We start from the raw sequence: 27,501 nt of genomic DNA on the forward strand, positions 1-27,501 counted from the left end.
TTTTGACCCACCACCGGACAGCTCTGACGGCCATTGCTCATTCCAGAGCGCCTCACTGTGGCGGCTGCAGCTTTCCACCTGCACTGTTGTTTGACTTCTTCCTCTACCCAACCTCACTTTCCCCCTCTCCTCCCACAGGTGAGGATCCCTAGAAAACATCTTATACCCCAAACTTACAATTAGCATCTGCTTCTGGAGAACCCAACCTATGACCTTTATACTTTACTGAATGGTCTGTTTATGTTCCTCTTTTTAACATTCTATTTTGTTTTTTAATGGTTTGGGGTGGGGGGTTGGTACTTAGGAATGTTTATATTTTTGTTATAAGGGTTATATTTATACTAATACCTTTTATAATGTACTTAGCCCCCTCTTTGGTGGCTTAGACCTCTACCATTTGGTTTGGTGACCTTAAATTATATCTTTTTGACTCCCACCGATTATTTATGTAAGAATCAATAAGCTTATTCTGCTTTTTTACTTCCTGTCTTCCTTCTCTCATGTCTTAGCTGCAGTATTTATCTGAACATACAGTATAAATAAATTATTCTTTCACCTTTGTCCCTTTTTTGTTTCAGTCTGAGATCTATAAATACATTCAATGCTCACTATTAGTCTTTTTGCCAACATCCTGGTCATCTCTTGGTTGGAGGAGTCTGCAGGAAGACAAAACGGGAAAAGCTCCTGAGTACAGGTTTACCTGAGCCCCTGCACTTTTAAACTGTTTTTCTATAACCTTGAGATCTGGAGGATAGCTTGGTTGGATTTAAAATCCTGGGCTCACACTTTCTTGCCCTGAGTTTCTTGAAAATGCTTTTCCACTGTTGTCAAGCAAGTTAGGTATTTTTGTGGAGACCCCATGAATTTTTTTCTTCATCTTTAAAAATATAATAATTTTATGAGGCTTTGCTGCAGGGTTGACCATTCCTGGTCAGTTTTCCCAGGGACATGGTGGGACCTAAATATAAATGTATGTCTTATTTTATTCCAGAAAGCCTTCCTGAATCACAGTTTTAAGATTAGTTCTGTTACTTGTTTTGTTTCTCTTCCTCTGGGGCTCTATTTATACGTTTGTTGGATATTCTTTGTCTTCTGTATCAGTCACTTTCCTGCTGATGCTTTTTACTCTTTGTTCTTCCACTCCTTGGCAATTTTCATGTCAGGGCTCTTATTGTGTTTTCAGCCCAATCTATTCTCTCTTGAGTCCTTTGTAATTTAGTCTTCATTTCTAAGATAATTTCGTCTTTTCCTCCAATTTTTCCTGTGTTGAATCAACCCTCATTTTACATCTTCTTGATTTTTTTTACCTTTCTGCTCAGAGACTTTAAATTTCTGATTTGATAAGTTTTTCATATCTGTGAATAATTGTTTAAGGCCATTTAATTTAGATCAGTGTGTTTCTTCTTCTAGACTATTTTTTGGGGAAAATTTTTCGTCAGTAGAAGTGTTTTAATTTTTGTTTTTGTTTACTTTTTGTAGCCATTTGTACAGATGTCATCTGCTATTTTATTTGTAACTTAGTGCGATAACAGTTGTGTGCTATCAGAGGTGAAGGAACAGCTTACTGTGTTTCTTGGTTCAAAAATGCCCATTTTTATTAGTTTAGTAAAATCAGTTTTTAAAATCAATAAGTGCTCTTATTTATTTATTTATTTATTTATTTATTTATTTTGCAGGAGCCGGGAAGGATTTTTCTGGGCTCTAATTTTGTGATCCTTCATTTCACCTCTTGCTTCATTTTTTCCTTTACCACCAAGTCTCCAAGGGATACCTCCCTTCCTCTCTCTAGTTTCACCTTTCTACCCCAGAAATGGTGACTTCCTGAGGCCACCTCCTCTCCTGTACACTGTCAAGTCCCTTCCTTTTGATTCTCCCTAAGCCAGTGAGCCAAGCTCTGTCCTCTGGTTCTTAGGAACAGAAATGCTGTGGTTTTCTACTGGAGTTTTTAACAACTACAACTGCCCTCAGGCTAAAAGCCATAAAACAAGAAACCCACTCTGCCCTCTTCCAAGTTTGACTCCATTCTTTAGTTCATTCTCCAGTGCCCAAGAATTTATAGTTCTTATCTGTGGAAGGGAAGAGAAAAAATATTAGATAATTGTTGCTAAGTGCCACTGATATCCTCAGAAAGAATACCAAAAAGCTGTGAGTGATTACTAGACAAATAGAAGCTATATCTAAAAGCCACAGGGGCCTCCTTAGTAACTAACAAAGAAGTTCTCCTGTCCTGCAGCAAGAGGGCACAGAAGGCTGAGGACCAGGCTCAGGACTTAGTGTCAAGGCTCTAGAGGTGGTTAACATCCCAGGTCTGTTATGTCAAGGTCAGGGTCCTCAAAGGGAAAACATAGGACCCTGACACATAGATGCCCAAATATTTAGAACAGCAGATTTTGCTAAACATTCTGAACCTGCAGAAGTGCCCACCCCTTCTAATTAAGAAAAATCATTCTTTCCTTGTTTGGAGATGATGCAAAGACCAGTCCCGCTCAGACAAGACAACATGTGCCCCCATCAGGATCTGCCCCCACAAGCCCCTCTTGTCAACTAGGCCTATAGCTAGTTTTAGTATAACCCTGTCAAGGACATGTTGGCCCTAATAATGGAGGAAAGAGACTATACCTCAAAGCTGCTGCAAGACATAGCCAGCAGATACAGGCAGGAGGCATGGACACATGGGACTGGAGACTAAGGACACTTTACCAGGGAAGCCAGACATAAGGTTGCATAGTGGATAGCTTATTGAATTGGGATCACTCTTCTGAGAGACAGGATTTAACACCCTGGCAAGGACCCCAGGAAATGGTGACCCCAAAGCTAGAATTGAAATGCCAGAATTGCTGCTGCAGATTGGTAGAGGGAGGGATTAAGACACTCAGGGTAATGGGAAGCTCAAGTGGATATACTATGTACAGCCAGAACATCTACCAAATGATTGTGTTCCACAAGAATCCACACAATCCAAGCCATAAGGAATGTGCTGGTGAGATGGGAACCATTATCATTGTAAAGGTCAGTGATGGATCTCCTAGAAAGCAGGGGCCAAGGCTGGCAGAAAAGGAGGCCGTTATGGAATGAAGCCTACTGATAGTAATGGGGATGATAGGACTCTGAGACAATGGCGGTCAGGGGGCAACGCTTAACTGCCAGAACCCAGATGAGAACAATTAGAATAAGCAGCAGGGCTGAAGTGACAGCTAAAGAGTCCTGACTCACAGAGAGTTTTGGAGATGGTTAATAGAATATGGCACCCCTGTGGGGCAAAATAGGTGGGCAGCTAGAGCTAGCAACGGTATACCTCAGCTTCTACCATGAGAAGAAAGCAAGGACAGAGGATCAGGAAGCTGAGGGCAGTCACCTTAGCAAAAAACCATGATCCCTTGCCAAGTTTCCAGAGATGAGTTAGTTTTCAGAGCTGGAACCCATTGACTGAGGAGGATCCCAAGTCCCTAGTAGGAAGGACCCTGTAACATCATGGCAAGTATACCTGGTAATGATTCCCCAGTCCTTCCCCAAAGGGACTTACGGCCATTTACTTAGGTAACTGTGCTCTGGGTTAAGGAAACTACTCAAATGTTTAAAGGATGACTGGACAGAGGGTCTGAGTTGACACTGATACCCAGAGTCCGGAAACATCATCATGGCTTCTTGTTAGAGTTGAGATATATGGTGGTCAGAGAATAAATGGTGTTCTGGCCAAGCCTCAGCTTACAGTGGGTCCACTGGTCCATGGACCCACCTGATGGTCTTCTCCAAGTCTCAAATGTGTCATTGGGATTGACATACTTTCTATTTGGTGTAATCCCCACATAAAGAAGACCAAGTGGTGGAAGCCTCTGATGATACCCACTCTACCCCAGCCAAAATAGTAAACAAAACAAAACAAACCATAAAATAGCATCTGACAGGAATGACAGAAATTCGTAACACAGGTAAGGATGCAGGGGTGGACTTCATTTTATCTCCATTTAATTCACCAAGATGGTCCCTGTAGAAACCAGAGGGTTGTGAAGAATGACAGTAGATTACCACAAACTCCACCAGGTAGTCCCCAGCAGGCAAAAACAGCATGTAGGGCACCCAGGAAATTCACCTGGGTACCTTCTGGTGCTCTCTGGCTCAATTGTGACAGTAAATGGACAAGTGAAGCAACCCTGACCTGAGAGGGGCATGGTTACCAGAGGATTATGGTCTGATCATTTCATCATGAGCCCCACAGAGGTGGTAGCTGAGGATGAAGCATCTAGAATGGGAAAGGAGAAGAGAGACAATGAGTATCATTTGGATCCAAACAGCACAATGGGTGGTCTGCAGTGGACATGGGCATGCTGTTCTCAGATCCTTCTTCAAGGAAGGGTTTGCTGTCCCCATTGTCAGCAATCTGGCCCAGCTATGAGTTTCTTCAGGGTTTTCCTCAGCTGCATAGAAAGCTTCACTCTTCTCGGTGCAGTCTGTGTTTGATGCCTGCTCAAGGCAGAGGTATAAAGGCCATCTTAGATCAACACAGGATAATTCTGATAGGCCATATATGCCGGAGGTCCCCATAGGGATGACCAAGGTTTTACTGGGTTTGCATCACAGTTCGCGTCTCCCTCTGCCCAATCCTGCTTTTGTGTCTTGCCTTCCACAGGGGCTAATCTCTAATAAACATCTTGCTCCCAAACTCAGTTTCATCGCCACCTTCCAGAGAACGCAACCTGGGACACTGCTGCAGTTGTATGCCATGAGTGTTTTTTTCCTAAATTGTGGTAACATATACATAACATAAAATTTACCTTTGTAACCACTTTTAAGTGTGCAGATTAGTAGTGTTGTGTATTCACATTGTTGTGCAACTAATCTCCAGAATTCTTTTCATCTTGCAAAACTGAAATTCTATACCCATCAAATAATTCCCCATTCTTCCCTCCCCCAGCCCCTGGCAGTCAAAATTCTATGTTCCGTCTATATGATTTTGACCACTCTAGGTACCTCATATTAGTGGAATCATACAATATTTGTCTTTTTGAGACTGGCTTATTCCACTTAGCATAATGTCCTATAGGTTCATCCATGTTATAGCATGTGTCAGAATTTCTGTCCTTTTTAAGGCTGAATAATATTCCATTGTATGTATATGTCACATTTTGTTTATCCATTCTTCTATTGATGGGCATTTAGATTGCTTTTATCTTTTAGCTATTGTGAATAGTCTGCTATTAACACGGATGTGCAAATATCTTTTCAAGACCCTGCTTTCAATTCTTTTGGTATATACCCAGAAGTGGAATTGCTAGACATATGCTAATTCTATTTTTAAAGATTTCATTTTATTTTTTCCTTTTTCTCCCCAAAGCCCCCCAGTATATAGTTGTATATTCTTCGTTGTGGGTCCTTCTAGTGGTGGCATGTGGGATGCTGCCTCAGCGTGGTTTGATGAGCAGTGCCATGTCCGCGCCCAGGATTTGAATCAATGAAACACTCGGCCACCTGCAGCGGAGCACGCGAACCTAACCACTCGGCCACGGGGCAAGCCCCTCTAATTCTGTTTTTAATTTTTTGAGGAGCCACCATACTCTTTCCATAATGGCTGCACCATTTTACATTCTCACCAACAGTGCACAGGGTTCCAATTTCTCCACATCATCACCAACGCTTAATATTTTCTGTTTTCTTGATAGTGGTCATCCTATCGGGTGTGGAGTTTTCAGTGTCATTTCCCTGACTACTAGTGATGTTGAGCATCTTTTTATGCATTTGTTGGCCATTTGTATATCTTCTTTGAAGAATTTCAAGGCCTCAGTTGATTGTATACATTGATGTGCAGAAGATTTTTTATTTTGATGCAGTCAAATTTAATCTATTTTTACTTTTGTTGCCTGTGCCTTTGGTGTCATATTCAAGAAATCAATGTCAAATCCAATGTCATGAAGATTTTCACCTATGCTTTCTTCTAAGAGTTTAACAGTTTTATAGTTTTAGCTCTTATGTTTAGGTCTGTGATTCACTTTGAGTTTATTCTAAATATAGTGTAAGGTAAGAATCCAACTTCATTTTTTATATGTGTATGTTCAGTTTCCCCAACACCATTTGTTGAAAAGACTATCCTTTTCCCATTGAATGGTCTTGGCACTCTTGTCAAAAATCACCTGACCATATGCATTAGGGTTTATTTCTGGGCTCTCTATTCTGTTCCATTGGTCTATATGTCTGTCTTTATGCCAGTACCACACTGTTTTGATTAATGTAGCTTTGTGGGGTATGCTGGGAAGATGGTGGTGTAGGAGGACTCTAAACTCACCTCCTCCCACGGACACAATTTTAAAACTACCCTTGGAATAATTACCCCTGACAGAGAACCAGAAAGTGGATAAAAAAGAACCCCCACAACAAGGGACAGTGCTGACTGAAGTGGAAGAGACAGAAATACCTTTCTGGAGAGAAAAAAGCCACATTCTCACTGAGGCACTTCATGGCTAGGAGCAATCTTAAGCCACATAAGGGATCTGCCTCACCTTCCAGTGCCTGAAACAATTGTGTGCTGCCACACCTGGGGCCAGTTCCACCCAGCTGCACTACTGAGAGAGCTGAAAACAGCCTTTCAGGCCAGAGGCCTACAGCAACTGTGAGCCCATGAGCCTAGCAACCAGTCACACTGGGGGCCTACTCACTTAACAGAAAAGCTGCAACAGGCAACTGTGCTGAGGCTCGCCTTACCCAATAAAGTGATTAAAGGAATGGTAGCAGCTGCATGCAGCTGAGCATTACAACCAGCTGGCCAGGGTGACAGCCTAGCCTCCCTGTGCACCTGCAGCAAGGGCAAGCCCACCACAACAGAAGGACACACATAGCCCACACAGGGGACACTCCTGGAACGTTTGTAACTGCTGACAAGAGGGAGGCACATTGCTGAGCCTGATAAAGCCTCTCTTATGTAAGGCCACTTCTTCAAGATTGGGAGATGTAACTGATCTACCTAATACATAGATATAAGTACAGAGAAATAGACAAAACGAGGAGACAAAGGAATATGTTCCAAATGAGGGAACAAGACAAATCCTCAGAAAAAGAACTAAACAAAACAGAGATAAACAATCAACCTCATTAAGTGTACAAACTAATAGTCATAAGGATGCTCACTGACCTTGGGAGAAAAATAGATGAATACAGTAATAAATTCAACAAAGAAGTGGAAAAATATAAAAAAGAACCAATCAGAACTGAGGAATACAGTAATGGCAATGAAAAATTCACTAGAGGGAATCAATAGCAGAGTAGATGATATGGAAGAATGGATCAGTGAGCTGTATGAAAGACTAGAAGATATAACCCAAGCTGAACAGAAAAGACAAAAAAGAATTAAAAAGAATGAGGACAGTATAAGGGCCCTCTGGGACAATATCAAGCACACTAACATTCGTATTACAGGTGTCCCAGATGGAGAAGAGAAAGACAAAGGGGCAGAGAATCTATTCAAAAAGATAATAGCTGGAAACTTTCCTAATCTAAAGAAGGAAACAGACAACCAGGTAGAGGAAGCACTGAGAGCACCAAACAAAATAAACCCAAAGAGGCCCACACCAAGACACATTATAATTCAAATGTCAATAATTAAAGACAAAGAGAGAATCCTAAAAGCCCAAGAGAAAAGCAAGAAGTTCCATACAAAGGAGACCCCCATAAAGCTATCAACAGACTTCTCAGCAGAAACCTTACAGGCTAGAAGAGAGTGGCACAATATATTTAAAGCATGGAAAGGAAAAAACCTACAGCCAAGAATACCCTACCCAGCAAGGTTATCATTCAGAATGGAAGGAGAGATAAAGAGTTTTCCAGACAAGCAAAAACCAAAGGAGCTTATCACCAATAAACCAGCCTTACAAGAAATGCTAAAGGGACCAATTTAAGTGGAAAAGAAAAGATCACAACTAGGAATAAGAAAATTACCAAACAAAAACAAAACAATAAAATCACTGGCAAAGACAAATAAATAGTAAAGGTAGCAGATCAACCACTTATGAAGCTAATGTGAAGGACAGAAGACAAAATTACTAAAATTATCTTTCTCCATGATAAGCAGTTAAGGGATACACACACACACACACACACAAAGAGGTTAGATATCAAAAACACAAAATGTGGGAGGAGGGGAGTAGAAGAGTAGAGCTTTTAGCAAGAAGTCAAACTTAAGAGACCATCAACTTAATATAGATTGCTATTTACGTCGGTTTTTGTATATGAACCTCATGGTAATCACAAACCAGAAACCTATAATAAATACACAAAAAATAAAGAGAAAGGAACTCAAATACTAAAGAAATCCATTAAACCACAAGAGGAGAGAGCAAGAGAAGAAGAAAGGAACAGAGGACACCTACTAAAACACCAGAAAAAAAGTAAGCAAATGATAATACGTACATACTTATTAATACCTACTTTAAACGTCAGTGGACTAAATGGTCAAATCAAAAGGCATATGGTGGCCAACTGGATAAAAAAACAAGACCCATATATATGCTGCATATGAGAGACACATTTCAGACTTAACAACACTCACAAACTGAAAGTGAAGGGATGGAAAAAGATACTCCATGCAAATGGAAATGAAAAGAAAGCTGGGGTAGCAATATTTATATCAGGCAAAATAGACTTTAAAGCAAAAACTGTAACAAGAGACAAAGAAGAGCATTGCATAATGATAAAAGGGACAATTCAACAAGAGGACATAACACTTGTAAATATCTGTACCCAACATAGGAACACCTAAATCTATAAAGCAATTATTAACAGACATAAAAGGATAAATTGACAGTAATATAATAGTAGGAAATCTATCAATGGATAGACCATCCAAGCAGAAGATCAATAAGAAAACATTGGCCTCAAATGACACATTAGACCAGGTGAACTTAGTAGATATATACAGAAGAGTCTGTCCAAAAACTGAATATACATTCTTTTCTAATGCACATGGAACATTCTCCAGGATAGATCGCCTCTCAGGCCACAAAACAAGTCTCAATAAATTTAAGAAGATTGAAGTAATACCAAGCCTCTTTTCTGACCACAATGGTATGAAACTAGCAATCAACTACAGGAAGGAAATTGGAAAAGCCACAAAAATGTGGAGATTAAACAAAATGCTACTGAGCAACTATTGAGTCAACCTAGAAATCAAAGGAGAAATAAAAAAAAAATACCTGGAGACAAATAAAAATGAAAATATGCCAAAATTTATGGGATATAGCAAAAGCAGTTCTAAGAGGGAAGTTTATAGCAATACAGGCCTATCTCAACAAACAAGAAAAATCTCAAATAAACAATCTAACAGTATACCTAATGGAACTAGAAAAAGATAAATAAAGCCCAAAATCAGTAGAAGGAGGGAAATAATAAAAAATCAGAGCAGAAATAAATGAAATAGAGACAAAAAACAACAGAAAAAAATCAATGAGAGTAAGAGTTGGTTCTTTGAAAAGATAAACAAAATTGACAAATCGTTAGCTAGAATCACCAAGAAAAAAAGAGAGAAGGCTCAAATGAATACAAAATTCAAAATTCAAATAAGAAACAAAAGAGGAGAAATTATAACTGACACATCAGAAATACAAAAGATAATAAGAGAATACTACAAAAAGCTATATGCCAAAAAATTGGATAATCTAGAAGAAATAGATAAATCCTTAGAATCACACAACCTTCCAAAACTGAGTCAAGAAGAAGTAGAGAATTTGAATAGACCAATCACCAGTAAGGTGATTGAAACAGTAATCAAAAACCTCCCCCCCCCAAAAAAATCCAGGACCAGACAGCTTCCCTGGTGAATTCCACCAAACATTCAAAGACTTAATACCTATCCTTCTCAAACTCTTCCAAAAAATCAAAGAGGAAGGGAAGCTTCCTAACTCATTCTACAAGGTCAACATTACACTGATACCAAAACCAGACAAGGACAACACAAGAAAAGAAAATCAGAGACCAATATCACTGATGAACATTGATGCAAAAATCCTCAACAAAATACTAACAAATCGAATACAACAATATATTAAAAAGATCATACATCATGATCAAGTGGGATTTATTCCAGGGATGCAGGGATGGTTCAACATCCACAAATCAATCAATGTGATACACCACATTAAAGAAATGAAGACTAAAAATCACATGATCATCTCCTTAGATGCAGAGAAAGCATTTGAAAAGATACAGCATCCATTTATGACAAAAACTCTGAATAAAATGAGTATAGAAGGAAGGTACCTCAACATAATAAAGGCCATATATGACAAACTCACAGTTAATATCATACTCAATGGAGAAAAACTAAAAGGTATATCTTTAAGAACAGGAACAAGATGCCCACTTTCGCCACTCTTCTTTAGCGTAGTATTGGAAGTCCTAGCCAGAGGAATCAGGCAAGAAAAAGAAAAGGGATCCAAAATGGAAGGGAGGAAGGGAAATTGTCACTATTTGCAGATGCCATGATTTTATATATAGAAAACCCTAAAGAATCCACCAAAAAATTTTAAAAACAATAAATGGATACAGTAAAGTTGCAGGATACAAAATCAGCATACAAAAATCAGTTGCGTTTGTATACACCAACAAGGAAGTAGCAGAAAGAGAAATTAAGAATCCAATCCTGAGGCTGGCCCAATGGTATGGTGGCTGAGTCCGTGCACTCCACTTCAGCAGCCCAGCATTCACAGGTTTGGATCCCTGGTGTGGACCTACACACCAGTTATCAAGCCATGCTGTGGTGGCTTCCCACATACAAAATAGGGGACAACTGGCATAGATAGCTCAGCAGAATACAATCCCATTTACAATTGCAACAAAAAGAATAAAATGCCTAGGAATAAATTTATCCAAAGAGGTGAAAGACTTAGACACTGAAAACTACAAAACATTGTTGAAAGAAACTGAAGAAGACACAAAGAAATGGAAAGATAGTCCATGCTCGTAGGTTGGAAGAATTAACGCAGTTATAATGTCCATACTTCCTAAAGCAATCTACAGCTTCAATGCAGTCCCTATCAAAGCTTCAACAACATTTTTCACAGAAATAGAACAAAGAATCCTAAAACTTACATGGAACAACAAAAGACCCTGAATAGCCAAAGGAATCCTGAGGAAAAGAACAAAGCTGGAGGTATCACACTCTCTGATTTCAAAATATACTACAAAGCTATAGTAATCAAAACAGCATGATACTGGCACAAAAAACAGACACACAGATCAATAGAACAGAATTGAGAGCCCAGAAATAAACCCACACATCTATGAACAGCTCATATTTGACAAGGGAGCCAAGAACATACAATGAAGAAAGGAAAGTCTCTTCCATAAATGGTGTTATGGAAAACTGGACAGCCACATGCGAAAGAATGAAAGGAGACCATTATCTTACACCATGCACAAAAATTAACTCAAAGTGGATTGAAGACTTGAATGTGAGACCTGAAACCATAAAACTTCTAGAAGAAAACATAGGCAGTATGCTCTTTGACACCATCTTAGCAGCATATTTTCAAATACCATGTCTGACCAGGCAAGGGAAACAAAAGAAAAAATAAACAAATGGGACTACATCAAACTAAAAAGCTTCTGCACAGCAAAGGAAACCATCAATAAAATGAAAAGACAACCCAACAATTGGGAGAAGATATTTGCAAACCATATATCTGATAAGTGGTTAATATCCAAAAATGTAGAAAGAACTCATGCATCTCAACAACAAAAACCCAAACAAGCCAATTAAAAAATGGGCAAAAGATCTGAACTGACATTTTTCCAAAGAAGATATACAGATGGCCAATAGGCGCATGAAAAGATGCTCAACATCACTAATTATTAGGGAAATGCAAATCAAAACCACAATGAGATATAACCTCACACTCACCAGAATGGCTATAATTAATGAGACAGGAAACAGCAAGTGTTGGAGAGGAATGTGGAGAGAAGGGAACTCCTGTACATTGCTGGTGGGAGTGCAAACTGGCGCAGGCACTATGGAAAACAGTATGGACTTTCCTCAGAAAATTAAGAATAGATCTAATACATGATCCAGCTATTCCACTGCTGGGCATTTATCCAAAGAACATGAAAACACGGATGCATAAACAGACTTGCGCCCCTATGTTCATCTCAGCCTTATTCACAATAGCCAAGACTCGGAAGCAACCTAGGTTTCCATCCAGGGACGAATGGATAAAGAAGACGTGGTATATATACACAATGGAATACTACTCAGCTATAAGAAAAGATGAAATCCAGCCATTTGTGAAAACATGGATAGAACTTGAGGGTATTATGCTAAGTGAAATAAGTCAGAGGGAGAAAATCAAATATCATATGATCTCACTCACAAATAGAGGATAAAACAACAACAACAAACAAACACACAGATACAGAGATTGGATTGGTGATTACCAGAGGGGAAGCAGGAGGGAAGCAGGAGAAAGGCTGATTAGGCACGTGTGTGTGTTGGCGGATGGTAACTAGTCTTTGGTGGTGAGCATGATGTAGCCTACACAGAAATCAAAATATAATGATGTACACCTGGAATTTATATAACGTTACAAACCAATGTTACCTCAATTAAAAAAAAAACATTTAAAAATATTTTTAAAAAAGAAATACCCTCAGGGAAGGAAAAAAAAGTAGTTTTGTAATAAGTTTTGAAATCAGGAAGTGTGAGACCTCCAACTTTGTTCTTATTTTTGAAGACTGTTTTGTATTTGGGGTCATTTGAAATTCTACATCAATTTTAGGATGGACGTAAGTTTTGATATGTGGTATTACCATATAATTCAAAATAAATTCCAATGATTTTTTTATGAATTATTTTATGATCTGACCTCTTCAAGTTGAAGATTTAATGAGAATAATTTTCTTTGTTATGATCAGTAAATAAGTCTTTATTTAAAAAATAATGTGTGACTTGATGCTGGCCAGGTGGTATAATGGTCAAGTTCACACGCACTGCTTTGGTGGCCCTGGGTTTGCAGATTTGGATCCCGGGTGTGGACCTATGCACCACTTATCGAGCCATGCTGTGGCAGGTGTCTCACATATAAAATAGCGGAAGATGGGCACGAATGTTAGCTCAGGGCTAATCTCCCTCACCAAAAAAAAAAAAAAAACGTGACAAAATCACTTGTATTTCTGTACACTAGCAATGAACATTCCATAAAGGAAATTAAGAAACAGTTCTATTTACAATAGCATCAAGAAGAATAAAATCCTTAGGAATCAGTTTCCATGTGCTTGTTTTCATATGCTTCATCCTTGTTACATCTGGTCTTACACACATAGAAATTTAAGAGTCACAGTAACTGTTTATTATTGCAAAATGTTCCTCAGTTGCCACATGCAGAATGTTGTGAATACTTGGCTAATTCGTGAGTACACCAAGAACCACGAATTAGAATAGCAAGAAAAGTGAGAAATTGGCAGCTCAATGCTGGGAAACAATACTCCATTATGCGAGAATCTATTGTACCAATGCTATCTTGAGAGGAAGGGTTTGGTGAGTTAATTAAATAGTTTTTTCTTTACTGAAAGTGTTTCCACCACGCAAATCCTCTCTGCTCTCTGAAGAGGAATCTGTCTCCACACTGGCATGGCATACCCACAAGGTTCATGGCATTTGGAAGCAGCCGCCCTTTGTCTGGAGGACACAGCACAAGAGGTGTGGGGAAGCAGGTCCCTGGGGCCTGGATGGTGTGAGTCACAAGACAGGATGTTGAGGAGAGTGGTGGCTGATACACTGTGCCAGGCTGCACACCAACTCCCAAGTGACAGAGGCGGTGCTGTGCGTATGTGTGGCCAGGTAAAAGGTCCCTCTTGTCTGAGCCTAGCAATGACACAGGCAGGGCTCAGGAGAGAGTCCTGAGGCTGGGCAGTGGGGCTTCTCCACTGCACAGCTAGGAAAGCCCTGGCTCCCTCCACGGAATCAACAGGGGCCAGCGACATGATGTGGCAGGACTGTGGCTCCAACCCTTCTCTCCAGGTGAGATTTCACGATTTGGGAAGTGGGGTTAGACCTTCCCCAGGCGAGGTGGGGGCTGGAGTCCAGGCCTTGCAGTTTTCCAGGACTGACAGCTTTCAGCACTGGGCCACAGCGGGTTTCCAAGGAGCTTCCCAGGAGGCCAAGGGGAATCCGTCTTGGAAACGTTACCCCTGACCCCTCAGGCATGACAGGCACCCAGCAGAGCAGCAGGAACACATGATTTCCAGGAAGGGTTAAGGGCCCACTTGAAGTTGCTGACCACAGCATAATTTTATGATTCTCTCTCACCTCATTTGACCATGATGGCCCTGTCACGAGGTGGCCAGAACTGTACTGAACCAAGGCTGGCGTTTAACCAGTGTGGTTCCACAAACAAGAGAGAGCAAGAGCACTGGGGTGTGTGTAGGGGAGTGGCAGCAATCACTTGCCAGTGGAGGAAGGAGGGAAGTGAGAACAGAGGAAACAAGGAACAGTGTGCAAAAGCGGCCTCAGAGGATTGTCGGGGTGGGGGTTCTCGAGGGAACAGCAGGAAGATGTGGGGTCAGAAGGCACCGTATCTGAAATGAGAGCAGGGAGGAGCTGAGTTGCTGATGAAGCCAGAGCCCCAGCGTGCCCGTGAGAGGAATAACGATGATGGGAGTGTTGCCCGAGAGAAGGACCCTGAGCCGCTGGGCGGGGCACTCAGTGGAGAGTGTGGGCAGATGGTCGCACCCAGGACTTGGGGGATTGGGGGAGGCAGGGAGGGTGTTCTGAGGGCAGCGAGGAGACCAAGGTGATCCTTGCCCACCTCAGGCCCTAATGAGAAGGATGTGGGAGAGAAAATGCCCCCCATTTTAGAGAGCTGCAGGGGAGCCTGTGTCCTCAGGGGATGAAGGGAAGGTCCCGAGAAGAGCGGATAGAAAAGGGGGTTTGTTTTAACTACTGACCAGAGGGCCAGGGCGGGTTTCCAGGACATGAGGAGGATGGGAATGGAGTGGAGGGGATACAGAGCCAGAAGGACAACAGGAGACTGGCAATAAAAGCAGGATGACACCAGTGCTGAGGTCCAGGGCACAGGGTATGGGGAGGCTCTGAGTAGGGGCGGGGCGAGACTCCTGGTGTGCAGAGTTGGAGTTGCCTTTGAGCCCGGCAGGTGCAGGCCAGGAGGCTAGACGAGGGGATACACCGGTGAGCAGCCCTTGGAGCGGGAAGCCTGTGGGGCGGGCCCACAGATGCGGGTGTGATGGAGCACAGGTGGGAGCCGCCGCTGGGCCTCTGGGGAGGTGATGGAGGCTGCAGGGTTTAGACGCTGCTCTGTTTCACGTTCCAGGAGGTCTACGCAGGGCTGAAGCTGGAACCGAGATGCCTGTGGAATATAGGACTGTGGCCCTGTCAGGAGTTGGTGTCGTGTGTCAGTGCAATCCACCCTCACTGGTACCAGGTTAATCTCCCTGAAGCCTTACTGACAGAAACTTCAGTAGTTCCCAACCGCTCACAGGATGAAGTTTAAAGTCCTAGCAAGCCAGTCCCTTGCACAGGGCCCCCAAAGACCTCTCCGAGCTTGGCTCTCAATGCTCCCTCATGAGACTCCTCCTCTCAAACGTTACTAGCACTTTCCTGTTTTTATCTTGGCATTTCTTTTCTTCCATAAACACTGGCAAATAAAATCCAGCCACATGAACATAACCTATTTGAACTGAAAGAGAACTCAGACATCAGCGGGTAAGGTCCAGTCTCCTTCCTGCTTCTCATTACTGAGATGAGGAAATGGAGGTCTGTAGAGAGGTGGTGAGTGACCCAGCTCAAATCCACTGTGTGTCCATGCCACTCGGCCCTCAGGCACAGTCCAGAAGGGACTCGGTGGCGCCATCACTTGGCCCTTAGCAGGATTGCAGGTGAGGCGAACAGGGAGAAGGCAGCAACACCTCTACCACCGGCTCAGGACTCTCAGCGGGAGAGGCCGTATTTTACAGGCCTCCCAGAGCTCAGGGTAGTTTTGGGAAACCCAGGAGGAAGGAGAACCAGGCTGCAACAAAACTTGGCTGAAATGGAGAACTCCATTTCACTAACTCAACAATGTCCTTGAATGTGCCTTCCTGCCCATCTGTCCAAGAGGCTCTCACGCCACCTTCTTCACTTTTTGCACCATTTATTCCTGTCTGTAACTGTCTTGGTTAACTTGCCACTTGATTGTCTTCCCCCTGGATGTAAGCCCACCAGGGAGGGAGGGGCCTTGTCCTTTTGACTACTGCTATAGCCCCAGCACCTAGCCATTTGTTTATTCTGCACCTGCTGATGTCTTCATGAACCTTTGCTGTTGTTAGGGGTGTGCAAACTACAGCAGATGGCATCCTTAGTCGCATTATGACAGACCCACCAGGGTGAAGACCCATCTGAATGAATGAAAATCCCAAGTTACGGAGGAATGCCAGTTTATTACTTCCAATGACTGTGACCTTATTGCCTGGAACTTTCGTTCTACCTTAATAATTAGATATGAGACTACTTTGTTTTCAAGAACTCTGGTATTAAATATTTGCACATATCCGTAGTCACAAACTGCTCAATATCCACCTAACACATAAGGAAACTGTGTGGAGGGTGCCGTGTGGGACGCTGGGAGTGACAGGGCTGCAGGCAGCTCAGGGCACGTGGCCCCCTCAGGGACGGAGGTTCAATGGGGTCACGACCTGCAATTTGCCTACATAAAATTTTTATATTCTAAAATCATTCTGGGCCAAATGTAACATGTTGTGGGCTGCTTTGGACCACACAAGCCACTAATTTTTAAGAAAACATACCTCAGATGTACAGATATCATGATTAATATCATAATCCTTGGGTCATGGTATGTTCTCATCGAGTCATGCACAATCCTCTTGTCTCATTCATTCATTCCAGGCCACCAGTTTGCAGCCTCTAGAATATATACGGTGCTAATTACAAGTGAGTGTTAAGTGGGTAAACGATGTCCCTGCAATTGCTCTTTACATGGCTAATTAACTCAGCAAGCCTTTTCTCGGGGGTAACACAGGCCACGGTGATGGTGCAGGCTTGAGGGAGACTGCTGGGGCTGTATCTAGGTTATGCACTTGAACACAGGCAAATTACTTCAGCTCTCTGGGCCCCATTTTCCTCGCTTGTCCAATTGGGGTTATACCTTGCAAGAACGTTGAGAACATTAAGGGAGATGATCCATGTTAAAAGCTCTTAGAACAGTGCATGCAAAAAGCACTCAGAAAACATTGGCTCTCATCATTATTGCTAAGGAGAGGCAGACCTCTCTGCCCATTTCGTACTGTTAGTGATGCATGAATTAGCAACGATACACTAGCAAGGAAGCAGAAAATGCCTTTCTGGCTCAAAAGAGGTGACAACCTCTTGACGATCCAATCCAGTAGGATCATGGATCAGGCCAGAAAGTCAAAGAGAACACAGCTTCTTTTCCAGAACCACTTTCTGTTACCTGACGATTCTTTTTTGCAGCTTTTGGCCAGAACTTTCCCTTGACCTTTTTACATAGTGTGAGCCAGTGGTTCTCAAACTTGATTGTGCATCAGAATCACCTGGAGGGCTTGTTAAACCACAGATCACTGGGCCCCACCCTCAGAGTTTCAGATTCAAGAGGTTGGAGGGAGGGCCTGAGAATTCATATTTCTAAGCAGTTCCCAGGTAGTGCTGCTGCTGGTCCAAGGACCACACTTTGAGAGCCACTAGTCTAAGGAATTAACTGCGATGGGGGACACGGGGCAGTCACGGGAGGCTTCCTGGAGGTGAAGGTCTTTGAGGTGAACCTGTTTGCCAGATGGAGAAAAGATAGCAAAGGGAACAAAGGCACAGAGTGCTGGGAAAGGCATGGGGAGGTGAGGCTGACAGGTCCCCACGCACCAAGGGTGCAGGACCTCAAAGGCCAGGTGAGAAGTCTGGGCTCCACTCTAGCGCCCTCTTTAAGAACAGCATGGTTGTGGAACCTGGGAGAGGTGTGAGCAGAACTGGCAATGGCGTAATTGGCAGTTTAGGGAGACTAGGTAAGAGGATAGGTAGTAGTTGTGGGACAACAGCAGAAAACAGCCTTGGCCCTCAGCCCAGGTGACTCACCCTTCTTTAAAACCTGGAGGATTTCTTCCACGATACTATTTTCAAACTAGGGATTGAGACCTATGATTCCTAATGGTATGAGATGAAGTAGTGGGTTGCAACCAGCATTTACAAAAATGAATGAGAATGGAATAAAAAAATCAGAGTTCATTGCACACAGCAAAGGTATTGTTTCATCATACCTGTTTCAGGTATGTGTGTGTGTGTGTGTGCTGCATCATGATGACTGTACCAAAGGTTTGAGAGCCAGGGCTCTGTGCAGTCTCCCAGTACAGAGAACCAGCCAGGGAGTGACCTCGACCTGCCTGTGGCATCTAGCATAGGGCCTGGCCAGGGACATGAGCCATTCAGGCCCCTGTCCTGTGGGGCCGATGATCCTGCAAGAGAGAGAAGACAGGGCCCTATGGAACCCCAGAACAGGAAGGCTGAGTGGAGGGTGGAGGCGGGGAGCTTGGAGAGCAGGCTAAACCCTGGGAGGCTTCCAAAGAGGGAGGGATTAGCAGTCAGGGGAGGCTTCACTGAGAAGGGCCTTGAGTTTGACCTTGCAGGGTGGCTCAGATTCTTACCCCAGGGCCTTTGGTAAGAGGGAAGAGATCCTGCAGATAAACGGAGATCAGAAGCTGCCAAGAAGCACGGGGAATAGTACAGAGTGTGAGAAGGTAAACAAAGTTTTAAAAAGTAACCTGAGGCCCAACAAAGTCCAAACAGAGCTTGAAGAAGCCTGAAACATCAGCCAAGAAATTCACGTTACGGCTGAGGAAACTGAGACCTGTTTGCCCAGCACCTGCGTGGGAGACGAACGCAGGCTTCTGCTCCAGGGCTCTTCCGGGCCACATGGAGGCTCCAAACAGACTCCACCTTGCCTACATCGTGGAGTTGGTAAACACTGTGGGTACGACAGCAGGCCGAGACCCCACCTGTGACAATGCCCTGCGGGATCTGGCCTGACCCTGCCCCAACTCCCCCCTCCAACCAGGTGAGAAACCCAGGAACCACCAACCCACTCCCCTTGGGTCTGCAAGTGCGTCAGCAAATCTTTAGCAAACAATCTTCATGACACTGTAATTGGAACTGAGGCTGTAACAAAAACAAAAGTTACTTTCTTTTGTGCGGGCCATTCTCTTCAAGTCTACCGTGTCCATGGGCTCTGGGACCCACACGTCAGGACGCTTCAGGCCGATGTGTTCCGGGCTTACAACCTGCATGTCTGTAGCCCTTGGTAGGTTCAGCTGGCCTCAGTTACACATTAGGACAGTTTGCCGTGCTGTGGTAAGCTCAAGGTCACTGGGAACACAAAGCACGGGGGGGGGGGGGGGCTCCAGGCCCCCTGCCTGCTGGTCCAAGCTCCTTGTCAGAGGCTTCCAGCAGCTCAGATGTGAGATTCTAAAAACTCACTTTGTACCTGTGAGAGTGCCCAAGGAAGACCAGCAATTTCAGTGTGGAATTGTCTTGGAGGATGTAATTTTTTATCTGATAAATAATCCTATTCTATTGAAAGGAAACTTGCCATGTCTAAGAAATTGCTCAGCAATTCACACAAAAAACAACGGCAAAGTTTAAAAAATAACGTGAAAAAACCCATGGCACTTTTGTTCTCTTTCCTTCAACTGATTTAATGCCACTGGGGCCTAATTTGCTTTTCAGTGTGGATATAAACCCAAGAAGCCCACACTGCATGGCTAATTGCATCGCAAAATTTTGTCTTAAACGTCTTTTTATGGCACATATGTATATAACATCAACAATCACATCGGATCTCCTCTCATCCACCTTGACTGAGGCAGGAAAAGGATAAACAGCAAATACTGTTGCGAATATCCATCCAAAATGGTAATTATTGCATCATTATATTCGCTATTTTACTTGTCATGTACCATTAGAAGATAACAAGATCATTGTCAGTCAAAGACTGTGGAGCTAATTAGAGCATCTATAGGTTAGCAGAAAATCAAATTGGTGCTGGTACCCATCAATGCCGAGGAGCCGAACGTAATTAGAGGGAATATATGCAAAGGTTGAGATGAATAAAGCCCCAGGGATTAAACACCGTGACTGATTTGAGTTTGACACTCCTCCGTTCTGACACTGCAGATGGCAACATGAAAATAGGTGTACAATAGAAGGCAGCAAGGTCTGCCAGAAACAGCAAATCAAGACGCCACTGATGTCGAGTGTCTGCAATGTCCCGAGAATTGCCTCATTTGGAAAAACACAGTGTTTATCAGGTTTTCACTAGTCTTTTTTCAAGTTATCTTCTCCAGTCTGGGAATGAGGTATTAACATATAAAAGCAGAGCTGGGTGAAGTGGGCCTTTCAAGCAGTTCCTGTTCTGCCCATCATTAGCTTTCTAAGCCTGCAAGCCCGTTTCCCCCAACCAGGAGTCTCCCAGGGCCGTCCCAGACCTCCCTGAGAGCTGTAGGAGCACACGGCACTGTCACAGGTGCGGGCCCACAGGTTCTGCTCACTTCCGTTTCAATGCCAGGCAGCAGCCTGCTCACCAGGGCAGCGTTAGTTTGTTTTTTCCAGTAAGATACTGATACCAACCTACACAATCTCATTCAAACAGCAATTCCATCAGGGTGACACAAGAAAAGTTAACAATTTTTACCTCTTGAAAAAACAGATTTTAGAGGAGGAGGGAGAAGTCTGCCAAGCGATGATGCATATGCCACGTAATTCAACGCGACACAGGAAAAAGTATCTGGAAGGTCTTAAGTAACATATAACTGACCGAGTCCACAGATTGAAGAGCAAAGGAACAAGGAAGCAAGGACTGTTGTGAAGAACCCTATATCAGATTTGTCGTCAACGCAGATAAAGCAAATGCTGAGTTTTGAAGGAGGCCTGAGACACAGAGGGTATTGGCTAACTTAGCCCACACACATCATCTACAAAACCCCAAAGTACCTTCCCATCACGACTTAACAGTATTTTGCTTAAGACAAAAAAAAAGAGAAAACCCACAACTGACTGTGTGGGGTGCAATGCTTACAGAAACTAATTGGCGGGTCACTATCTGAGTGAGGCAGGGTGGCCAGCCATTTTAGGTCAGCCTGCTGTTCTTGCTCAGGCAGGGTTCAAGGTGTTCCTTGTCAAGAGCTGGGTCTTGCAAGTATGGCTTCTTCCCCAGGGTAATGATGGCCATCTCACACAAACAAGCAGCTGGAAGCTTAGTTCACATTTTTTAATAACATGGCACAGTTTACATTACACAAGAGGCTCCGCCGATGAGAACATGCTGAAGATCCAGTCGCTTCACTTTTCTTTCCACAGAGGATCTAGAAAGGACTTTATTACATACAGGATAAACAGCAAAAAGGTCTGGATAGAACAATCTCTTTACAATACTGAAAGCTACCACTACAGTTCCAGTGTACATATTCCTTGGATTTTTTTTCTTTTTAGTTGTTGTCTTAAAAAAAAAACAAAACACTGCACAACATCTGGAGTTCACAAAATCTGAAGCTCACAACTAAACCTTCAGTTTACTACTAAAATAGATCTCTCTGCTTATTAGAAACAATGGTCTGTAGTTAACTTTTTTTTTTTTTGCAAAAACAGGATAACAACGTCAGATAGCACTTTAATATACTAGAAGACCAAATGGAACTAATTTTATTTCATACATATATTTTACAGTCCAGTAGACAAGATATATTGTATTTCTCTGCTAGTAAAGTCATATTCTCTCCAAATATGTAGACAAGAGGCTTAATGTATTATAAAAGTATTATGAAGAGACATTAAGATTGATGCAAACTTAAAAACACACGCACACGCAAGACTTTGTCTCTGCCACCTCTCACCCTCTGTCACTCTCCACGGCTCCATGTGGCTGACTGTCACGGCTATTCCCAGACTTTCTCACCACCTGGAATACAAGCCACATTAGGAAATGTGCACCTTAAATCCATCAGTTACCGCACACAGTGAAAACATATCCATCATCTGAGAAAACTTGAAGCTTTCTTTCAGGATCTGTTTGGGTGTAATTAAATCTCATTACAAAACGAGGAGGTGTGTACAGATATGAAAGAGGACACACTAAAAAACGGATGGTTCCCACATGAGGTGTGTGTGAAATCACGTGACTGATGGTGACGAGATGCTGGCGACCTGTCTGTGTCCCCTGATTCTGGCATCTGACAACTCCCATCCTCCCTGGCACTGGTTGCTCATGTCCTCAGTTACCTTTCCGGGGCTGTACTCTACCCCCAGAGCCCACAAGCAGCAACTTCAGATCCAAAGTTTCAGCCTGGGGTCCAATTTGCAAAATAGGATGTTTCTCCATTTGAAAAAACAAGCAAGGAAAACAGAGTCATATCACGTAAGCGCTTGTTCAGGGAAAATATGACCTTAAGTATGTTGTAAATGGATTTGAAAAGGCTCCTTTGAGTTAGGCAGGCTTTTGTGAAAAGCCCTAACATTCATTGCATAGTTGAAGGGTTTAGCTGTCTATAACGATATATGGGAACACAGCCATAGCCAACTGTGTTCACTGATAATTAAGTTTGCAAATAGCACATTTTAAGAAGTATTAATGTATTATGTTACTTAATCTTTATCTATTTACATTTGTACAAAGTAAAGCTTTCATCTTACCCTTTTGCATATATGAACCATTAGCTCATGAAGCAATCTTTTTTTACATAACTATGTACACGGCCTTCCCTTCTCATCTGAAAGAGCTTTGCCTGATGGATTGTGTGGACTGTTTCTTTTCCCCCCAATTATTACCAAATTGGTGTGTGTTGTCATCTTCACTGTTTTGGTTCAAATCAAAAAGTCTTATAAGACAACCCAAAAGAGGAGGAGACATGAGAACATATGACTTGGCTAAAAGATCTGAAAAATTTCAACGTATAATATACAAAAACATTTCAAAATCTGCACTGAGTCTATACATTTTTTACAAGGGAAGAGTTGGGGACCTCTCAGAGAGCCCCGCAGTCTGTCTTAATAAGGAAGCCGGAGTCTGCTCGCTCGCTCGCTCGGGCCCTCTGGTTAAAGTCTGGTGCTGTGTGGGTGTAGGTTCTTCTTCCTCTCCGTGTCCTACGCTCTCCTTATCGAGCTTCAATATCCTTCAGAGTGTGGGAAGGGGGCCTCTCCCTGATCTCCGCCGACAGAGGAGTAGTCCTTCTGGGAGAGACTGGGCGGCCCCCCAGCGTGGAAATGAGCGGGGGAGGCGCACTCAGCGCTGCCGTGGGCGGGGTCTTGTTGAGGAGTCCGTTCTGGTGCCCCGTGGTGGGGCTGATTCTGGGGTAGTGCATGCTAGGGAGTCCGGGGGTGATGAGGCTGGGGTGGGGGAGGTGTCCATCGAGGGAGGCAGGGTGGACAGAATGGAGCCGCGTGTGCTCATAGTCCTCTCTGAGCATATGCAAGCGCTCCCGCTCATCCAGGTGACTCCCTCGCTCATGTTCCCGCCGAGGGTCCACAGACAGAGGGTGGTGGTGGTGGTGGTGGTGGTGGTTATAGTCATGAGGCTCCCTGTCCCTAAAGGAGCGATCAGCTTCGTAGAGCCGGGGAGTCGAGAGACGGTGGAGAGGGTCGTTCCTCAGCAGAAAGTCCCTGCCCAGCGGGTCTCTCCGATGGATGTCAAGTTCTCGGTAGGGATCCCTCAAAGGGTCCCGTATGGGGTCCCAGTGGAAAGAAGGATACGGGAACCGCTCTCCCCCAGGGATGGGACTGATGCCCATGAAAGGAGTCATCATGCGAGTCCTGTCCAGGCTGCTGATGCTGTTCATGGGGTGAATTCCTGTCACCCCCACCGTCATGGGCATCGAAGCCAAGGGCCCCGGGTGCACACTGGACGAGGAGTTTGGAGGAGGTGGCTCTGAAGACCGGTGGGTCTGTGGGGCCTCCGGAGGCAGGTCATGGTCTTCCTTGCGCTCCTCCTTCACCTTGACCTCTGAGCCCTTCTTGGGGTTCTCGTAGGCTGGCTCGCTCTTGCGCTGCTCAGCCTCGCGGCTCGAGGTGCTGTTGGGCCTGGCACTCTCCACTACGGGGGTCCGCACGTAGGGTGATGGCACCCGGGCCAGCTGCTTGGCCTCTTCGCCCACGGCTCGCCCCTCGTGGCCATGGCCATCCTTCTCAGGTAGGTGGCCCTCCTTTGCCTTGTGCTCATCGGCAGTCAGGTCCTTACGGGATTCCGAGTGGTCTCTCTCCCTCTCTTTGGATTTTTCTTTCTCTCGAGCCTCAGTGTTCAAATGACCCCTGATCTGTTCAGTGGAGCTGCGGTTATGTCCCAGGGTGCTCACCGGGAGGATAGGTGCTGGTGAAGGGTGGCTGGAGTGTCTCTTCTCAACACTTTCCCTGAGTGGGGAAGAGGGAAACAAGGAAGCAAATGAAATGGGCTTGTCGGCCTGGCGAGGGCTGCCAATGAGATGGTGGTGTGAAAAGGACAGGCTCGGGGCTGCTTCCCGTGGTCATCGAGGCAGCCAGATACCAGCCACCCTGGTCCGACTGACCTAGATTGTAGAGGAAGCTTTATGGGGGTGAAGTGCTAGGGATGAGGGTGAGTGGGGCAGTCTGAGGGGGAAAAAGAATTCTTTCTGTATGTCTGAGTCACGTGCCTCAATCAAGACCACAGAGGAAGGGCTTTCAGAAAGCCGAAATGGACCAATGTGGCCAATAAGTTAGTGACGTGGCAATACAACCTGTCTGGCTAGATTCTAAGGATCATTTAGTATCATGAATAAAGCTTTAAGAGCCCAAACATGAATACAACCTTTCGTCCAATTAACAATACAAAGCCGGTGGGAGGAAGAGTTTAACATGAATAATATGGGAGGGAGCTCCTCTCTCCCGACATCTGGATAAAAGACGATTCCAGAGTAAAGAAGGTGGATATGGAGCAATCTCCAAGATGTAGTATGAGAGGAGGGTGTGAAAGGAAACCACAATTTCAGGACTTTCGGGTTGCAAAAAGTACTTTTGCATTAGGAAGAATAAGAAAGCTAAAATCTGATGAGAAGGCGGAGGGAAGCCAGGAGGAAAAGCAGGTCCGTAGACACAGAACCTCATGGGGAAATCAAGAACAACCGCAAGAGCATCTGTGAAGGGAGTGTGGAAGAATAATTTAGAGACCTGTCTTGGGCGGGGGCTTACGAGTACTGGGCGGAAAATGTAAAGCAACAGAATGACAATAAGGTAAGACTTGAAGAGGTCAGACTAAGAATCCAGCGAGCCTTAGGGACAGCCCCAAGACAGACTTAGCCAAGGTAGAGAGAGAAGCCGGACACCATGCCGGCTCAGTGACAGCTCAGAAGGTGAGGCAGCCATGGTGAGAATTAAGGTCTCCCCTACAAAGTTTGTTGTTAGCCAACATGCAAAAGCTAAGAAGAAGAACATCTTTAAAAGGTAAGATAAAGAAGAGTATATTTTATCAGGTTTCCTGATTTTAACCCGAGGCCATTTTGACTCCATCAAAAAAACTGTGAAAAGGTTTGCTGCCACATCCTGTTTTCTCTTCACTGACATGTCTAAAGAGAGCCCTGGTTTGAGCTATGCCCACTGCAGGTGTGCCTCACTTTTTCAGTTTACAGCTCAGAGCTGAGGGTCATAATCGGTCTTCCCATTGGCTAAGAGATTATCATCATACTACATTGAAGGAAAATTTTTCTTTTTCTTGTATAAGAAAAAAAAATCTATTAGCATGATGGTCTATGATGAATATCTACCTACTGCCACATTTAGAGACGGCAAAGCTAAATTTTCTAAAATCACTAGGACGGACGGACACGGACACACGAACACACACACACACTATACGTATATACTGTAAATAAAAATTAAAGATTTGGATCATATTTGAGTCTTAAGTACTAAAAGGAAATTATTAAGTGTTTTCTGTTTAGCATATCTTGCGTATTCCTTATCAATTCGCTCAAAATGAAAATAGCCTGAAGAAAAAAACAGGGACACTTTGTCAAGAATGCTTATGACATTCTTCAGAAAAAATACTGTAAGACATTTTCCTCTTTAAGGCAACTTCTTTTTTAGGCATGAGTTACCAAGTACAGAGATCAAAATGGTTAGTAAAATTAATTATCCACTGGCAAAACAAAACCAAAACCAAAAATGCTTGCTGATGTTTCTCTAAATCTAGGTTAGCAAAATTTTATCAGTCATCTGTGAGCCCAGGATTTGAGTTTGAACAAAATTTGAGAAAAATATGATGAGACAATACAAACATGACTTTCTAAAAGAAAATAAAAAGAAAGAGAGAAAGAGAGCAAAACCTATGGATGATTTAATGGACTGCACGAACTGGAAAGCAAAGATGGTATTGATTCATGCTGTGTGTGTTCGGCTCACAGCTCCAGCTCACTGTCTTTTGGAGAAAGACTCGTATCTGGATACATTAGTGCTCACAGGGACTTTGGAGCTTTTACATGTGTAGCTGCTTCTAACTCAGGAATCTTCTGCTACGCTGTGATTCTATTCTACAGTCACGAGGCACTACGGGCCAGAGGGTGAGCACTTCGGGGCTCCGGGGGCCTGGGGTGTGGGCCCTGGCTGTGTGAGGAGTGGAGGCGACGGGGCCAGCTGAGCACGAGGCTGGGAGAGGGAGGGTGGATGGCCGGTCCTTGGCACAGAGCGGGCTCCCCCAGTGGGACTCGAGAGCAACGGGTTTCTTTCCGTACCTTTCTTTGTCATCTTTACTAACAGATGAGTCTCGTTTATCTACATCTCTATCTCTGTCATGAGCTGCAGCGGACGCGCTACGCTCCAGCTCCCCTGGCTTCAGCCAGGGCGGAGGGGTCGGGAACGACGGAGGCGTTCGGTGCAGCCGGTTCCAGGGTTCGTGAGGGTTGCTAAAGTTCTGCACACTGGGGCCATCCTTGTGGCCGAACATTGAGTTGGGTGCTGAAATGGTGAAGTGGAGAACAAAAAGGTTTAAGAGAAATTATATAATCTGCTGTAATGAAGGTACTTACCAAAAAACTTTTAACAGCATTCAGAGTTAAAATGAATACATATTATTGGGAGCTGGAAAAGGAAAGGAGATTAACAAATTCATTAGAGGAACTCTTGTCCTACACTGGAGAGGTAGCTCTCAGCTTTTTTTTAAACCAAAGGCAAAGGGGTGGGAGGAGGGAGATTAAAAAGGAAAGGGACCAAACAGGTGTCACGATGACCTAATCAAACATATCTGGCGCATGCAAAGTCCCAAGCATGCAGAAGGGTGTATTTTAATGGTGTGACTTAGATTAATAATGTTCAAATCAGAGTAGAATTCAGGGTTATCCTCTGCCCACTACAATCCTGCCAACGTGACTCTTCCTCTTTCCATAACTTTAACAAACTAAAACAAGTATCATCAGAGACCAGACAGGGCCTTGACATACACAGACGCATAACGTCTCCACACTAACTGAAACTGTGATGGTATGCTTGGAGCTGCATTTATGGCCTCCTGTACCCCAAGA

The 27,501-nt window shown here is 43.7% G+C and overlaps 1 protein-coding gene across 5 annotated transcripts in view; it reads right to left on the minus strand.

Annotated features, from left to right (window-relative positions):
• Positions 1 to 21,233: 21,233 nt before the first annotated feature.
• AUTS2 (activator of transcription and developmental regulator AUTS2) overlaps positions 21,234 to 27,501 on the minus strand; it is a 1,146,910-nt gene continuing 1,140,642 nt past the window's right edge. For all 5 annotated transcript variants that reach the window (XM_046666258.1, XM_046666257.1, XM_046666259.1 and 2 more), the window contains 2 exons: positions 26,716 to 26,938; positions 21,234 to 24,382 (listed from right to left, as the gene is read on the minus strand). In XM_046666258.1, the coding sequence (XP_046522214.1) occupies positions 23,134 to 24,382; positions 26,716 to 26,938 (1,472 nt within the window). In that variant the 3' untranslated portion in view covers positions 21,234 to 23,133. The remainder of the gene's footprint in view (positions 24,383 to 26,715; positions 26,939 to 27,501) is intronic.

This window comes from Equus quagga, chromosome 7 (genome assembly GCF_021613505.1).
Source record: "Equus quagga isolate Etosha38 chromosome 7, UCLA_HA_Equagga_1.0, whole genome shotgun sequence".
In the NCBI taxonomy this organism is placed as follows: domain Eukaryota; kingdom Metazoa; phylum Chordata; class Mammalia; order Perissodactyla; family Equidae; genus Equus; species Equus quagga.